Raw genomic sequence first — 18467 nt, forward strand, 5'->3', positions numbered from 1 at the left:
ATTCTAATACTTTCTTGAAAGATTTGTTTGAGGCTGACTGAATTATTCAACTAACCTCCTTATGGGAATAACCGCTGGAATAATTATGAGGATTATTGCATGTTCCAGCAAAAGTGGAACAGCCACAACCTGCGAACGATGTGTGGGCTGTTGTTGAAATGTTTTACATGATCAAGTATTTAACAAATGTACAATTCATACTCCAATGCAAAGCATTTGTACTGCCAAAATATTTTAATTTTAAAAATCCAGTTGATATTTTGTGCCACCACCCTATTTCTGTCATCATGTTCTGCACATCTTCCTCTTTCATTGTGGGATATGTCAGGTCATGCAAATTCCTAGACCGTTCCCGACATACTTTATCTGACATGTTTTCCTCTTCACTTTCAAATCCATTACAACCAAGCAAGAATAATTGCCCATTTCATACTGTGCAACTGTAGTTTGCAACTCTGGCATCTACCACTAAAGTGGACAACTGCCTACATATGTGCAGTGCATGAAAAAAAGGACAAATCCAATCCGGCTAATTACTATTCTATCTGGCTGCTTTCGAATACAAGTCAAATGATAGATGGTACTTTCAAGCAGCTCCGACTCCTACCATCAATCAGCCAAAAGTTGATGATTCAGTTTGGATTCTGCTAATTCTAAAAAAATATCCTATATTTATCATCAACCTGTTCAATATGAATCTCTGAAATATTTCAGACTACAACACAGGCCTCTTGGTTCAGGAGTAGGGACACTACCATTGTGTCACAAGGGTCCTTAATTAAGAATTACTTACACTTAAGTAATTGAAGCAGTCCGTGAGAGAATAAAGAGGTTTTTTTTGGAATGGCAACCAGTGACTAATGGAATTCATCAGGAGTCAGTACTGGGATTACAACAATACAACATTAATGATCTTGATGAAGGAATGGAGACCGTTGTTTCTAGGCTTGCAGATGACAGAGATAGGTAGAGGGATAGATAGTGTTGAAGAAGCAGGAAGGCTGCAAAAGGACTTGGAAAGGCTAGGAGAGTGGGAGATGATGCGGTAGATATACTGTGGGAAAATGTGAGGTTATGCACTTTGGTATAAAAAATAGATTAGATTCGATTCCTTACAGTGAGGAAACAGGCCCCAAGGCCCAACAATTCCACACCGACCCTCCGAAGAGTAACCCACCCAGACCCATTTCCCTCTGACTAATGCACCTAACACTACGGGCAATTTGGCATGGCCAATTCACCTGACCTGCACATCTTTGGACTATGGGAGGGAACTGGAGTACCCAAAGGAAACCCACGCAGACACGGGGAGAATGTGCAAACTCCATACAGATAGTCGGCTGAGGTTGGATTGAACCTGGGACCCTGGTGCTGTAAGGCAGCAGTGCTAACCACTAAGCCACCGTGCTGCTCCAAAGAGGGGCATTGAGGTATAAACTTCTCTTGAAATGGGGAAAGGCTTCAGAAATCTGAAGCACAAATGGTCTTGGGAATCCTAGTTCAAGATTCTGTTCAGATTAACATGCAGATTCAGTTGGCAGTTAGGAAGGCAACTGCAATGTTGGCTTTCATTTTAACAGGGCGAGAGTACTAGAGCAAGGATACACAACTGTGGTTGTATAAAATTCTGGTCAGACAGAATTTGGAGTATTGTGAGCAGTTTTGCACCCGTGTCAAAGTAGGGATGTGCTGCCTTTGGCAAGGGTCCATACAAGGTTTACAAGAATGATCCTATCTAAGGAATGGTTGAGGACTCTGCTCAGTACTCATAGAGTACAGAAACAGACCTATCAGTCCAATTCATCCATGCCAACCGGATTTTCAAAAGCAAACTAGTCCCACTTGCCTGCACTTGGGCATAAATTTCCAAAACCTTTTCAATTCATGTATCTATCCACATGTCTTTTAAATGTTGTAACTGTACTGCATCGACCACTTCCTGTGGCAGTTCATTCAACATACAAACCAACCTGTGTGAAAAAGTTGCCCCTTACGTCCTCTTTAAATCTTGTTCTTTTCACCTTAACAGTGAGTCTCTTAGTTTTAAACTGCCCCACTCTAGGGAAAAGAACGTTGCCATTCAACTTATTTATGCCCCTGGTGTTGAAGGGCACCCACAGTATTGTTTCAAAGGACCTTCAAGCATTCTGAGTCGTGATATATATTCTATAGGTATATCAGGAATAAAAGAATGACCAGAGTAAGATTAGGGCCAATCAAGGATAGTAGCGGGAAGTTGTGTGTGGAGTCAGCGAGTCGTGAGTTCATGGAATGCCCTGCCAGTAGCAGTGGTGGACTCTCCCTCTTTATGGGCATTTAAACGGGCATTGGATAGGCATATGGAGGATAGTGGGCTTGGATCAGTACAACATCGAGGGCCAAAGGGCCTTTACTGTGCTGTATTTTTCTATTTTCTATAGGGGAAGCGCTAAATGACACTTGGAAAAAAGACACTGTTGTCGAGGAGAATACTGAGATACAGTCTACCAGACTAGATGGACTTGAGGTTCACAAGGAGGTGTTAGCGATTCTGCAAAGTGTGAAAATAGCTAAGCACCCGAGTCGAATGGGACTTATCCACGGATTCTCTGGGAAGCCAAGGAGGAGATTGCAGAGCCTTTGGCTTTGATCTTTGTCATTGTCTAAGGAATATGCCAGAAGACAGGAGGATAGCAAATGTTCTTCTCTTGTTCAAGAAAAGGAATGGAAACAACCCTGGTAATTATAGACCAGTGAGCCTTACTTCGGTTGTGGGCAAAGTGTTGGAAAGGATTATAAAAGTTATGATTTATAATCATATAGAAAGAATAAGTTGATTAGGGATGATCAGTATGGTTTTGTGAAGGGTAGGTTGAGCCTAACAAACCTTATTGAGTTCTTTGAGATGGTAACCTAACAGGTTGATGTGGTGCATATGGATTTCAGTAAGGCATTTGATAAGGTTCCATACGGCAGGCCATTGCACAAAACATGGAGACATGGGATTGACTGTGATTTAGTGGGCGAGATCAAAAATTGGCTAGCTGAAAGAAGTCAGAGGGTGGTAGTTAATGGGAGATGTTCATCCTAGAGTTCAGTTACTAGTGGTGTTTTGCATTGTCATTTACATAAATGACGTAGATGAGGGCGTAGAAGGATGGGTTAGTTAATTTGCGGATGACACTAAGATTGGTGGAGTTGTGGATAGTGCGGAATGAAGTTGTAGGTTACAGATAAACATAAATAAGCTGGGCTGAGACATGGCAAAGGAGTTTAATGCAGAAAGGTCTGAAGTGATTCACTTTGAAAGGTGCAACAGGAAATCCAAGTACTGGGCTAATGATAAGATTGTTGGTAATGTGGTGATCAGATAGATCTGTGTCCATGTACATAGATCCCTGAAAGTTGCCGCCCAGGTTGATAGGGTTGTTAAGAGGGCGTATAGTGTGTTAGCTTTTATTGGTAGAAGAATTGAGTTTTGGAGCTATGAGGCCATGCTGCAGCTGTACAAAACACTGATGTGGCCACACTTGGAGTATTGCATACAGTTCTGGTCACTGCATTCTCGGAAGGATGTGGAAGCATTGGAAAGGGTTCAGAGGAGATTTATCAGGATGTTGCCTGGTGTGGAAGGAAGGTCTTTTGAACAAAGGCTGAGGGACGTGAGGCTGTTTTCATCGCGGGCTGAAGGGTCTGTACTGCGCTGTAATGTTCTATGTGTTTTATTTCCAAGCCAGCATGGCAGTGGCAGGTGGTGGTGTTCCATACATCTGCTGTCCTAGTCTTTCTCAGTGACCAAGGCCACAGGTTTGGAAGGTGCTGTCAAAGGATAATTTGGTGAGGTGCTGTAGTGAAGTTTGTAGATGGTACACAGTGCTGCTGCTGTACATCAGTATTGAAGGGAATTAATGTTGAAAGGTGGTGGATTGGGTATTTAACAGACTGCTTCATCCTGGACGATTTTGAGCTTATCAAATATTGTTTGAACTACACTGTTCCTGGCAAGTGGAGAGTGTTCATGTCAAGAATATTCGTCACTCTCCTAACTTTGCCTTGTACGTGGTGGTCAGGTTTTGGGGAGAGATGATGATTTACTCATTGCGGTAATCCTAGCTCCTGATTTGCCCTTGTAGCCATAATGTTTATATTTGATGAATTGAGTTCATCTACCAGTTGATGGTTGCCCCCCCCCCCCCCCCGAGTTGGTGGTTCAGCATTGCACCTCAAATGATGGTTAAGTTTGCTCCTGTGTGACATTACTGCCATTTATGAACAAGGCTTCTCAATCCTGGTCCTGCTGCATATTTGTATGGACTATTTCAATTGGGAGAAACAGTATGTTAGGAGCTTTGTCTTAACCAATTCAATTCACTCCACGTGATATCAAGCCACGGTTGGAGACGCTGGATACTGCAAAGGTTGCAGACTATGACAAAATTCCAGCAGTACGTTATTACTCAAGGCTTGTGCTGCAGAACTTGCTGCTCCCCTAGTCGAGCTGTTCCAGTACAGTTACAACACTGGCATCTGCATGACAATGTGGAAAATTGTTCACATATGTCCTGTACATAAAAAGCAGGACAAATCCAACCTGGCCAACTACCACCCTGTCAGGTAACTTTGATTATCAGTGAAGTGATGGAAGGTGTTAACAACAGTGCTATCAAACAGCAACTGCTTAACAATAACCTGCTCAGTGGTCCCCACTTTGGGGTTCTGCTGGAGTCATTCAGTTCCTGACTTTATTCCAGCCTCGGATCAAAATGGACAATAGATCTGAATTCCAAGATGAGGTGACAGTGACAGCACTTGACATGAAGGCTGCATGTGGCATCAAGGAGCCCTAACAAAACTGGAATCAATAATGATAAGGCTCAGGGGATTTATCCACCTTAATGCACTTTAAGGCTGCAAACACCTCCTCTCTGATAATATGTATGCAGTCCACAACATTCTCACTTGTTTCCCTTCGTCATAACTTCATTAAAACTAAGATTTATGGTCACTGGACCCAAAGTGCTGTCCAACTAACACTTGAGTCACTTGCTTGACCTTGTTTCCTAAGAGGAGGTCCAGTGTTGCATCCTGCCGTGTAGGGCCCTCTAAACATTGATTTCGGAAACTTTCTTGGACATATTTGACAAATCCCACCCATCCGGGCCTTTGACACACAGGGAGGCCCAGCCCAGACAATATATGGGAAATTAAAATCTCCAACCAACACTGTTCTGGTATTGCTACAGTATCTGCAATTTCTGTACACATCTGCCCCTCTAATACCCACTGGCTATTTGGGGGCCTATAATCCATTCCCAACAAAATGAGCATCCTCTTCTGTTTCTCAGTTCTAACCATATGGCCTCATTTGATGACTCCTTAAGAGTATCCCCTCTAAGTATGGTTGTTATGTCCTCCCTTATCAAAAGGGTATCTTCCCCCCCTCCTCACTCACTTGCCCTTCTGTCACGCATGGGGCTTCTCTATCCTGGAACATTGAGCTGCCAGTCCTGCCCTTCTCTCTGCCATGTTTCTGTTATGGCTATAATATCCCAGTCCCCAAAGCCAATCCATGCTCTGAGTTTGTCTGCCTTACCAGTTAAGCCTCATGCGTTGAAATAAATGCACTTTAAACCTCTTTTCCCTCTTTTTTACTGTATCCCGGCTGTCCTGAATAGTAAACTTGCTCTCAATGACTAGTATATTCTCCCTGACTTGATGGCCCCTCTCTTATTTTGTCCCCACCTCTGCCAAAATAGTGTTACTCGGGAGGATTTAAACTAACAAATTCCCCTTCTGGATAAAGTGCCAAGCCGTCCTGCAGGTCACATCTACCCCAGAAGAGATCCCAATAATCCAAGAACTGAAAACTCTGCCCTCCATATCAGCTACTCAGTCACACATTTATCTGGTCTATCTTTCTATTTCTATCCTCGCTGGTGAATGGCGTTGGGAGTAATCTGGAGATCACTACCCTTGAGGTCCTACTTTTTAACTTCTTACCTAACTCCCTGTACTGTACTAACTTCTCAGGACCCCACCCCTTTGCCTATCTGTCATTTGTATCAACTTGCATAATGACTTCTGGCTGTTCACCTTTCCCCTTCAGAATGTTCTGCAACCCTTTGGAGACATCTTTAACCCTCCCACCCAGCAGGCAGCACACCGTTCTGGTGTCTCTTCAGTCGCCACAGAACCTCCTGGTCTGAAGCTCTCACCTACAATTTCATTGCAAGTCTGGAGCATGCATATTTCTAAATCAGACCTGCAATGAAGGTCGAGTTTGCAGCTGGCTAATGTACAGAATGGGAATAATGTTGGATTCATTTGTAGCATATAATAAAGTATACTCCTTCAATGAAGCAAGCAAGGAGCCCATAGTGATTTTATCTGAAACTAAATTTGCTGAAATCTGGTAGCGTATGTCACAGGCTGATCCAAACTTTGACCTTTATTTTCTTTTTCCAGTATTTAGGCCACGTGGAGGTTGATGAATCTCGAGGGATGCACATCTGTGAGGAAGCTGTAAAGAGACTGAAATCTGTATGTATATACTTTTTTTAAAAAAAACAGTTCTTTAACAATACTTACTGAATCTTCACATATCACTAAATCTGCAAATACTGACAATATGTTGCTTAATCTAAAGCAAGGAACAAGCTGAAGTGCAAACTCCAAATTCTATGAGATGGAAGGGGTATCTCATCAAGACAACAGGGAATCAAAGTTTGACAGGAATATTTATAATAGAATAATGGGTGATGTTTTAATGAAGAAATGTTTCAGGTACAGACTAGATGCATTCCAACAAGGGAGAACAGTAAGGCAACCAAATTCTGGGCTCCTTTGGTGAACAAGACAGAGAACATGATGAAACGAAAAAGGTGATGTTAGGTAATGTCTTCAGATGAGAACCAGGCCAAACACAAGTTAACTAGGGCAATGAAGCGGGTAGTATGACTGGCAAAGGCTGGATCTGGGAATCGAATGGCAGTTGCCACAAAAGGGAACTCCAAAATCTTCTACCAGCATATAAACAATGTGGGTTTTAATTAGCCTGGTGAAACTATTAGATACAAAGAAGATGAGATTTATCTTGAGGCACAAGATGAAGCAAGATGAGTAATGAGCACTTCATTGCACATGCTAACAAAGTGTTTGTAGAGGGACAGATGGTAAGAGCCAATGGATGGGGTGAGATTTGATTGACAGGATGTTCTGGGAAGGCTGCAAAATGGCAAATGGATAAATGTGTCTGGATGGTTTATATCCCAATCACTAAGGGAAGTGTCTGCAGGGCTTCCAATCTTGCAATCTTCCTCAGATGTAGGGCAATGATCCTGGATTGGAGAGTGGCAAGTCCAACTTGCTGCAGAATAGATATGAGGACATTCCTAGTAAATACAGGCCAAATACAGTTGTGGATAACTTTTGGAAGCTTAGATTCTGGGGAAAAGACTCAGAACTGTTCAAGTGCCTGGTAATTTAGTTAAGGAAAAGCAGCATGATTTTGTCTAAAGGAGATCATTCCTGATGAATGCAGTTGCATTTTTTTGATGAAGAGAGTATAGCAAATGTGATCGGGACTTTAAGAAAACATTGACAAAAACATTGCATAAAAGGCTGGCAAGTATAATTGCGATTCATGGATGAGCAGAATTTGATTTTTAACAAAAAAAAGGACATTAGGACTTAAAACTTTGAGTTACATTATTTTTCCAACTGGAGGGTGCTAGACAGCAGTGGTCCCCAAGAACCAATGCGAAGACCACTGCTTGCTTAAATGCATGTGATTTGTGAACGTGTTTTGGAATGCAAAGTAAAGTTTAATATTTGCTGCTGAAAGTGATTTGAAGAAGTGGCGAATAGGGAGAGCGATAAGAGTTGACTGCAATAGAGTGTGGTCTTACAGAGTAGGCAGATAGGTGGCAAATGAAATTTATACAGAGCAACATGAGCAACAAGAGGTACAGAGAGACAATACAGTCTTTATAGCACAGTCCTAAAAATTGATTAGGAACCAAGGAGCTATGTTACATGTTTATCATCTTTGGATGTGGCAAGACATACCAAGAAAGTGGTTAGCAAAGCATATGGGACCTGAGCTTTATAACTAAAGTGGTTGAGTATAAAAACAAGGAAGTTCCATAAACCACCTGTGCTGAAACTTTAGAGAATTCTGAAGATTGAGAGACTTATAGAATACAGGAAAAGAGAACAAAGAAACTAATGTGGGAAGGGGAGACTAGAATATATATGCAATCAAGGCAAGGAATTTTAATAACAGACTGCAGGAAATTCTACAGCTACGTAAAAAGGAAGGATATTGCTAAACCAAATGTGGGTACATTATTCACACAAGATAATTTGAAATGGGGAATAAAGAAATGGCAGAGTAGCTGAATGATTACTTTTTGCTGGTTTCCATTTGCAAGTTACCAGGAATCTCCCAGAATTAGAGATTCAATTAAAGGAAATTAGCATGATGAAGAAGATTGTGCTAGACAAACTAATGGGGCTGAAGATCGATAAATCCCCAGGACCTGATGGTCTGCATCCTAGAGTGTTGTAGGAGGTAGATATCATGATGATCAGTAAATTGGTGATTTATCTTCTAAAGTTATGTATAGCTGGACTCTCAAATGCTTCCTATGGATTAGCAGTATTACCCCACCTTATAAGAACAGACCGTGAAATAAAGTAGGAAACTATAGGCCTGTTAGCCTGACAACAGGAGGAGGAAAAGTGCTCGAGTCTATTATAAAGGAAAGGATAAATAGACATCTTGATGACAATAATGATCCGATAGCAATATGGCATAGTCAGCATGGATTGGTGAATGGGAAATCATGTTTGGCAAACTTTATTGGAGTTTTTTGAAGATGTTATGAGCGCAACTGATAAAGGAGAGCCAATGGAAATAATATTCTTAGATTTTCATAAAGATTTTTATAAAGTCCCCCACAGGAGGTTGATTAGAAGGATTAAAGCACATGAGAAAGGAGGCAATGTATTGACATGGATTATTGATTGGCCAGCAGGAGAAAACATTAGGAATAAAATGACTCATTCTGAGCAATGGGGTACTGCAAGAATCGGTACTTGGGGTCCCAGCTGTGTACAATATATGTCAATGATTTGAAGGTAGGGAACCAGTTGTAATATTGCCACATTTGCAGATAATACAAAGCTAATTGGAAATATATGTTCTGAGGAAGATATAAAGCTACTTCAGAAGGGTTTAGATAGGCTTAACGATTAGGCAAGAACGGCGCAGATGGAGTATAATGTAGAAAAATGTGTGTTATCCACATTGGTAGGAGAAGCAGTTGCACAGAGTATTTCTTAAATGTTAAGAGGTTGGAAAGTGTAGATGTATAAAGGGATTTGTGTGTCCTTGTTAAGTCACTGAAGGCTAAATATGGGTACACCAAGCTAATAGAAGGGATAAGACCATAAGACATAGGAGTGGAAGTAAGGCCATTTGGCCCATCGAGTCCACTCTGCCATTCAATCGTGGCTGATGGGCATTTCAACTCCACTTACCCGCATTCTCCCCGTAGCCCTTAATTCCACGAGACAACAAGAATCTATCAATCTCTGCCTTGAAGACATTTAGCATCCCGGCCTCCAATGCACTCTGCGGCAATGAATTCCACAGGCCCACCACTCTCTGGCTGAAGAAATGTCTCCGCATTTCTGTTCTGAATTGACCCCCTCTAATTTTAAGGCTGTGTCCACGGGTCCTAGTCTCCTCACCTAACGGAAACAATTTCCTAGCATCCACCCTTTCCAAGCCATGTATTATCTTGTACGTCTCTATTAAGTCTCCCCTTAATCTTCTAAACTCCAGTGAATACAATCCCAGGATCCTCAGCCGTTCCTCATATGTTAGACCTACCATTCCAGGGATCATCTGTGTGAATCTCTGCTGGACACGTTCCAGTGCCAGTATGTCCTTTCTGGGGTGTGGGTACCAAAACTGGACACAGTACTCCAAATGGGGCCTAACCAGAGCTTTATAAAGTCTCAGTAGCACAACGGTGCTTTTATATTCCAACCCTCTTGAGATAAATGACAACATTGCATTTGCTTTCTTAATCACGGACTCAACCTACATGTTTACCTTTAGAAAATCCTCGACTAGCACTCCCAGATCCCTTTGTACTTTGGCTTTATGAATTTTCTCACCGTTTAGAAAGTAGTCTGTGCTTTTATTCTTTTTTCCAAATTGCAAGACCTCACATTTGTTCACGTTGAATTCCATCAGCCATTTCCTGGACCACTCTCCCAAACTGTCCAGATCCTTCTGCAGCCTCCCCACTTCCTCAGTACTACCTGCCTGTCCACCTAACTTCGTAACATCTGCAAACTTCGCTCGAATGCCCCCAGTCCCTTCATCCAGATCATTAATATATAATGCGAACAGCTATGGCCCCAACACTGAACCCTGCGGGACACCGCTCGTCACCGGCTGCCATTCTGAAAAAGAGCCTTTTATCCCAACCTAGTACTAGCTTTCGGAGTGCTGCTCCTTCATCGGGTGGTTGTGGAGCATAAGATTATAAGACACAGAATTTATAGCAAAAGTTTCCAGTATGATGTAACTGAAATTGTATATTGAAAAAGACCTGGATTGATTGTTGAGTCTCTCATCTTTTAGAATGAGCATGTTCTTTCTTTAGAAGGAGCAGCACTCCGAAAGCTAGTGCTTCCAAATAAACCTGTTGGACTATAACCTGGTGTTCTCTGATCTTTAACTTCATACCAGGCAACATGTGGGCGGCACAGTGGTAAGCACTGCTGTCTCACAGCGCCGGAGACCTGGGTTCAATTCCAGCCTCAGGCGACTGACTGTTTGGTGTTTGCACATTCTCCCCGTGTCTGCGTGGGTTTCCTCCGTGTGCTCCGGTTTCCTCCCACAGTCCAATAATGTGCAGGTTAGGTGAATTGGCCACGCTAAATTGCCCGTAGTGTTAGGTGCAGGGGTAAATGTAGGGGAATGTGTCTGGGTGGGTGCGCTTCGGCGGGTTGGTGTGGACTTGTTTCCAGACTGTAAGTAATCTAATCTAAACATCCTAGTAAATCTCTGGCCCCATTCCAAAGCTTCCACATGCTTCCCATAATGCAGTGACTAGAATTATATGCAGTACTCCAGGTGTGGCCTTATCAGAGTCTTGTACAACTGAAGCATGACCTCGTGGCTCCGAAACTCAATCCCCCTACCAATAAACGTCAATGCACCATATGCCTTCTTAACAACCCTATCAACCTGGTTGGCAACTTTGAGGGATTTATGCACCTGGACGCAGAGATCTCCCTGTTCATCTACACTGTCAGGATTTTTACCACTAGCCCAGTACTCTGCATTCCTGTTACTACTTCCGAAGTGAACTACCTCTCATGTTTCTGCATTAAACTCCATTTGTCACTTCTCAGCCCAGCTCTGCAAGTTATCTATGCCCCTCTGTAACCCACAACAACCTTCAGCACTATCCTCAACTCTATCTACCTTAGTGTCATCTGCAAACTTACTAACCCAACCTTCTACACCAACATCCAGATTATTTAAAAAAATAGCAAACAGCAGTGGCCCTAAAACAAATCCTTGTAGTACACCATCGGTGACTGAGCTCCAGGATGAACATTTCCCATCAACCACCACCCTATGTCGTCTTTCAGCTAGCCAATTTTTGATTGAAACTGCTAAATTGCCTTCAGTTCCAAAACTCTGTATTTTGTGTATTAGAGGGTTGTGTACCTCTGAAATTCTCTACCATGGAGGGTTATGGAAGCTCCATCTTTGAGCAAAAGATGGAGACTGATAGATTTTTGATTACAAGTGATGTACAGGATTATCAGGATGGAATGAATAAAAGATATCTAAGTGTTTGATCAGCCATGATCCTACTGAATGGTGGGCAGGCTCGACAGGTTGAATGTCTTGCTCTTATTTCTGTAATGGAAGCTTTCGTTACACAGCAACTCAAGTGTTACATTCTTCCTCAAGTATGGATGTGAGCGTCCCTGAGAGGGTTTCAGAGGAGATCTACCAGATTGGTTCCAGGGATTGGGAAGTTTAACTTTAAGGCTAGATCAGTACAGTTGAGAATGTTCTCTTTGGAGCAGAGGAGATTGAGGGAAGATTTGTTTGGGTGTAAAAATTATGTCAGGTTTAGATCAGGAGAACAAAGGAAATTTGTTCTCATTAGCTAATGATTGAAGGAATAAGATTCATAGTTATGGGGGCATGTATAACTAGTGCTGCAGGATTCTGAGAAGAACTGGAATGGGCTGGAATTTCATGTATGTGAGGATAATAGGGAAATGGTCAGTGGTTTTGAAAGTTAAATTTTTCTTCATTTCTACTGCATGGTTAAATATGTAATATTACGTGTTGTGTGTGTTATATCATGGGTCTGCTTTGTTTTTTTTTTGTTTCTTCTAACTTTTGTTTTAGACAAGGTATTCCTGATTTTAATGGGATTGGACATTTCCAAAAAGTCAGTTGCCCCTTTGGCATTAGTTTCCAAGCTCTAAGTTTAAAACATGATTGGTTAAGATCTAACAGCATATTCTGGTTACCTCCAGCCAGATACAAGCTTTGTCAAGACCCAAGATTAGTGTTAAATAGATCACATTGTGACAGTAGGTTTGAAGACACCACTGACTTGTAAAGTGGCTGGTGCTTTGTCCTCAGTGTTAATTCGAATCTAGGTAGTGATTTTTTTTTAACTGGACAAAATATAATGTGAAACTATATTTACATGGAAAACATGATGTGTTATGTATACGGCAGTGTAGAAGAACATTGAATTACGATGATATATCAAGCATCCTTGCTTCTGTTTGAAGTTATGAATGATATCAATTCATAAATGCTGCCCAAATATTTTGGAACCATTTGGAAACCAACATCTCAGTATAACTTTCAAACTTTGAAAAGGTTTTTTTCATAAATAATAATGGGAAATTTCTCCTTTCCTTGGGGTAGGTCATTATTAAGCTCAGTTAATACGTCATGAGTCACAAGGCTGAAGTCAGCATTTCGGCTACAACAGAATATCAAACAATAGTTGTTTATAAGCAAAACAGAGCGTTGTATCTTTTTTTATTGTTATCAACTTGTGCTTTCACAATGAAACACATGGGTGTGATATGAGCGGTGTGCTGTAAAATAGAACACGTGGGTGTTATGAGTGCTTTTGTGTGTACAGTGGAATGTATGGATGTTATATGAGTGATGTTGTGCTGTGCAATGGTTGCTTTGGAGAATGTGGAGTTTTTGTTCGCACATACACTTTGTTAATTTGGTTATACCTTGGGAAGGCATTTCTGAACCTACTTTCAAACCGATCTGCAGATGACCTGAATGAAGGAGTAGAGTGTTGCATTTGGAGGTGCCACCTCATAGGAAGGTATAGCGAGTCGTGTGAATAGAAACTAGAAATTACCAAGGGATGAATGGGCTAAGCAAGCAAGCAGGCATATGGAATATTGAGTTTAATGTTGATCCTTAACACAAGGGGCCATGAATGAAAAACAGAAAAAAATTATGCTTCATTTGTTGAGAGCTTTACCAGAAACCGTCGAGAATATAGTGGTCAGTTTTGGGCACCACACCTCAAAAAGGATGTACCTTCCTTGGGAGGGTCCAGATTTGAGGTATACTAGCAGATGTGCGCACAGTCTCATTCTACAGACACCCAACCATGTCTTGAATAAGTGACTAGCTGGTGCAATGTGGATGCTTCTTGCATAATGGACCCTCAGCAACCTAAACCTATTGATGGTTTTGTCTCCGACTTCTGGGTTCACGTATGTTAGACTAAAGGGAAAGGAGAATTTGAATGACTGATATGGTGACTGCCTAAAGCAAATGAGCAAGTCTTACAGATCAATGATGGCGATGAATGCAATAGATCCACCTCATGACCCATTTCCTCAGCGAGCCACACTCATTGCCAACCCATTTAGTTTTGAAAAAAATCCTCTGTGCACTTTAATATTGACACAGATTATGCGAAGCAACATGGGCCGGTTAGTGATTGGAAAAGAGTGGGGTCAGGTGGAATGGAATGTGGAGGACTGTGCACTTAACCACTTTGGTAGGAAACATTAAAATGCACAATATTATTTAAATGTAAAGTAACTGAGTACACAAATCACATAGGGCTAACTTACAAGGAGGACAAGCATATGGAAATGCATATATTGTGTTCACATTTATTTGAGGAAATTTGAGTAGTAAAGACATTTATTATAATTGTGCAGGGCCTTTGTGAGACCATACCTGGAGTACTGTGAATAATTGTAGTTGTCTTACCAAAGAAAGTATAAGCCTGCCTTGGAGAGAGTCAAGTGACGGTTCATTAGATTGTCTTTTGGAACAAAAGGATTGACCTTTTAGGAGGAGTTGAATAGAATAGGCCGTATTTTCTAGACTATTGAGAGTGATCTAATTAAAGTACATAAAATGATGAAGGGACTTGACAAGGCAGATGTTGAGAGGCTGTTTCCCTTGAATGATAGACCTGACAGTATGGGGTCAGCCTAGAACCGAAATGAGGCAAGATTTTCTTTCTGTTGAAGGTTGTATTAGGTGAATTCTCTACGCTGGGGGGAAATGGCTAGTTGTTAAATAGTCAAGTTAGAGAGCAAAAGGCTTTTGATTATTAAATGGGGAAAATTGTAGTTAATATTCAAGCTCAGTCATGATTGGACTGAACAGTGATTTTAACTCAATTTTCCTATACCTTACAATTATTTCTTGAAGTTTATATGCATGTAAAGCATTGAATTGGATTGCACATTGCATAGTACAGACTCAAAAGTTGAATAAATGCAGCAGATTTTCAAACCCAGGCAAGCTGAAATGTCCAGTGTAAATTCAGGAGTTTTATATATTCTCACAAAAGCTGTTTGAGAAACTTGGCAACAACGTTTATTTTGTTGGTTTTATAAAACAGATGAAGTGGGCGGCATGGTAGCACAGTGGTTAGCGCTGCTGCCTCAGTGCTAGAGACTTGGGTTCAATTCCCATCTCGGGCAATTGTCTGTGTGGAGTTTGCACATTCTTCCCGTGTCTGCATGGGTTTCCTCCGGATGCTCCGGTTTCCTCCCACAGTCCAAAAATGTGCAGGTTAAGTGAATTGGCCAGGCTAAATTGACCATAGTGTTAGGTGAAGGGGTAAATGTAGGGGAATGGGTTTGGGTGGGTTGCTCTTCGGAGGGTTGGTGTGCACTTGTTGGGCTGAAGGGCCTGTTTCCACACTGTAAGTAATCTAATCTAAAAAAAATCCCGTGATTTATGCCAGTGTGGAAAATCTATTGCTTCCTAGGTGTATTTTTGGTTGATGCATCAGTGCATCAAACGTTTCATTAGATGCGATGTACCTATTCATTGCAACTTTTTATATATTCCACGATTGAGCTAATTTTTTTTCATTGTCTTAAAGCCAAATGGCTAGGTATTTTATTTTATTTTGCTGTGTTTTGTCATTGCAATGAACAGAAACACTTGTAGGATCTCAAACAAGAATTATAATTTCAAACTAATTTGAACAAACCTAAAATTTATAACCATTTAAATATCCATTTTCTGTGTTAAGATACAATAATTGCTATGTGTACATTGTCAGGGTGATTTACTTTAAGGTATTGTGAAAAATCATCTCAAAATGAGTACATCACTGACTTTGAACTTAAAGTAATGTACAGTTAGGGTTTGAAAATGAATTAAAGATTCTCTCCGCTTTCAATGGCTAACTGTTCCACTTACTCTGAAATATTCTTCCAGTAAAGGGGAATTCTAGGTTTATTCTCTGCACTGATCTCATTGACCTGATGCACTATATTTTACCTCCTGGTTGGAGGAGGTGGCAAAAGTCTATTGGAGCTCCAACCCAGTATTGTCCAGTGACACTGGGAATGTCTATATAAGTAATGGTGACCCTTGTTTTTGCTTATTCCTCTGTCTGTTATGAAGTATATCAAAGACCACTTTCTGTTGCTGGATGGAAAATCTCCTTACAACTGATGGGAAATTACTGTAAATTTGTGTAAATTCACTTTCAAGCAAGTTAGAGAAGTTAACTATTCAACTTCAACATAATGTGAGCATATGTCTGAAAATTGATTTAAAATGTAATGTAATTCTGTTTCTAAAGCTTTGTCCACTTTAAGAAACCGAGCTGGTTTCCAGCATTCTGTGGTTGATCAGAAAGTAATCATTTGAAATTTGGCTTTTAACTTAGAGCCACTGTATTTCACTAGAATAGGTCATGAAAACAGCGCTTATGAGAGCTCCATACAGGTAAAGTCAGAAAGATCTACAGCTCAGAAAAAGTTTCTTCAGCCTAGCGAATCTACATTGGTCAATAATAACTATCTAGCTATGGTATTTCCCATTTTCCAGCACTTGACTTACACCCTTGGCATTGCAAGTGCGCATTAAATACTTCATATATGTTGTGAGGGTTTCTGTCCCTCCCACCCATATGCCACCTTCACCAGTTTATCAACCTGCCCTGATACCTTAAGGAACCGATGGACATGCACACCAAAATCCCTTTGGTTCTCTATACTTCATAGGCTCCTACCATTTGTCATGTATTCTCTTGCTTTGTTTGCCCTGCTCAAGGACATCATTTGACATTTACTAGGTTTTAATTCTATTTGTTGCTGATCATCCTCTTGTAATCTAAGGCTATCCTCCTTACTATTTACCACCCCATCGGTTTTTTTATTTCATCTGCAAATGTACTAATTAAACCTCCTATATTTAATTGCTTCCAATAGTTTCCCCACCACTGAGGTTAGACTGACTGTAGTTAGTGACTGTACTGTAGTTTCCTGTGTAATTCCTACATAACATTGTCACTCCTCCATGTCACACTCAAAGAACCATGGATGTCCTCAGGGTCAATCGATCATTTCTAATTAACATCTGAGCTTGAATGGGGGAGATTTTGAACAGTTCAGGAACAGTAGGGACAAAGAGTTAGTGTGAAATTTAAAATAAACAATGGGTCTTGGATTTAAATTCACTACAGACTGCTAGAGTGTGAACTCTGTATCAGACATAGGAGCCATTCAGTTCATTGAGGCAGAAGTGGGTACTGTAGATGCTGGAGATTAGAGTGGTTAAAATCAACTAGGCCCTTCCTGATGAAGGGCTTTTGCCCGAAACGTCAATTTTCCTGCTTCTCGGATGCTGCCTGACCTGCTGTGCTTTTTCAGCACCACTCTAATCATCATTAAGCTTATTGGGTCTGCTGTGCCGTTGATGAGATCATTTGATTTGATAAACCTCAGCTCCACATTCCTAAATGCTTACTATGGGCATGCGTGAACTGAAGCGGCTTTGTTTTAATCCAGTTTGAAATGGCTTATAGGTCGATAGCATCAAACTGACTGATTCAATGCTCCTGGTCGTTAAATGGCATGACTGATTCGAAAAATGAGAATAAATGTCTAACTGGTACCGCAGACTGCAAAAAGCATAAGGAAGCTTGCCACTGCATTCTCCAGGGCAATTAAGGATGGTCAATAAATGCTAGCTCAACTAGCATGCTTCCATCCTGTGAACAGATAAATAAGAAGGCAAATACTTAATTAAGTTGTAAAGTTTCAAAACAGGGTACAGATAGTTCTGCTCTGCATCTCACTCTCGTCCTGTTTTTAAAGTAGGGTGTTTAATGTAAGCATTTAATTCCTGAACATTAACATCACACGTCCTTGATGAGCATAAACATTTTTCAAAAGGGAAGAAACATTTAAGAATAAAGAAGTCCACTTTTTTAAACAAAAAAGTGGCTGAAACATGCACAGAAGTCGCATTCAATACTGGAGAAAAGCTGCGCAGTTGAATAGGATTCAAATGACAAAGACTGTTTTTATTTTCATTCAATTTTGTTTTTAAGTGTTTTAAGTATGTACTTCTATCTCAACCACTCAACAATGCAAATGCATTTTATCCACTGGTGAATACACTGCTTGTTCTCAGTCTCATTATTCTTGCTGATGAAGGATTTCAAATGTGCAAGACTTGCAAGCATGTTTTACTGCTGGTCAAAGCAGAAACTTAGGCTTTGAATATTAATTGAAATTGTGGGTGACTCCACTCTTTGCTATCACCAGAACTGGTTGTTCTTTTAATTCTTTGAAAAATATTGTGGTTTCCTGTCCTTTTTCTCCCTTTTCTGAAGAGTGAGGATGTGACTTAAGTCACTGCTGTTCTCTGGTAACTTGCCCAAGGAACTGTTTGTTTGAATCTTGATTGGTGGAATCAGCAGAACACTGTCCACATTCATTGCCATTTTCTGGTAATAGCAGTCAAGTTTTTCTATCCTGACTGAGTTACTCGAGTCTTCATTGCCCAAGCAAAAAATTGAGTGAACCTTGACTGCACCATGTGATGTAGAGTTTAATTTTAATGTAATTGTGTTTCTTGTGACGCCTTTGTACCTTGTGCATTCCTGATTTAGGAA

The 18467-nt window shown here is 40.8% G+C and overlaps 1 protein-coding gene across 8 annotated transcripts in view; it reads left to right on the forward strand.

The window, feature by feature from the left end:
* Positions 1-18467, forward strand: part of LOC140476613 (protein numb homolog) — a 194970-nt gene that overhangs the window by 113482 nt on the left and 63021 nt on the right. For all 8 annotated transcript variants that reach the window (XM_072569475.1, XM_072569481.1, XM_072569478.1 and 5 more), the window contains exon 3: positions 6445-6519. In XM_072569475.1, coding sequence (XP_072425576.1) covers positions 6445-6519 — 75 coding nt within the window. The remainder of the gene's footprint in view (positions 1-6444; positions 6520-18467) is intronic.

Source organism: Chiloscyllium punctatum, chromosome 4 (assembly GCF_047496795.1).
Source record: "Chiloscyllium punctatum isolate Juve2018m chromosome 4, sChiPun1.3, whole genome shotgun sequence".
NCBI classification, from domain to species: domain Eukaryota; kingdom Metazoa; phylum Chordata; class Chondrichthyes; order Orectolobiformes; family Hemiscylliidae; genus Chiloscyllium; species Chiloscyllium punctatum.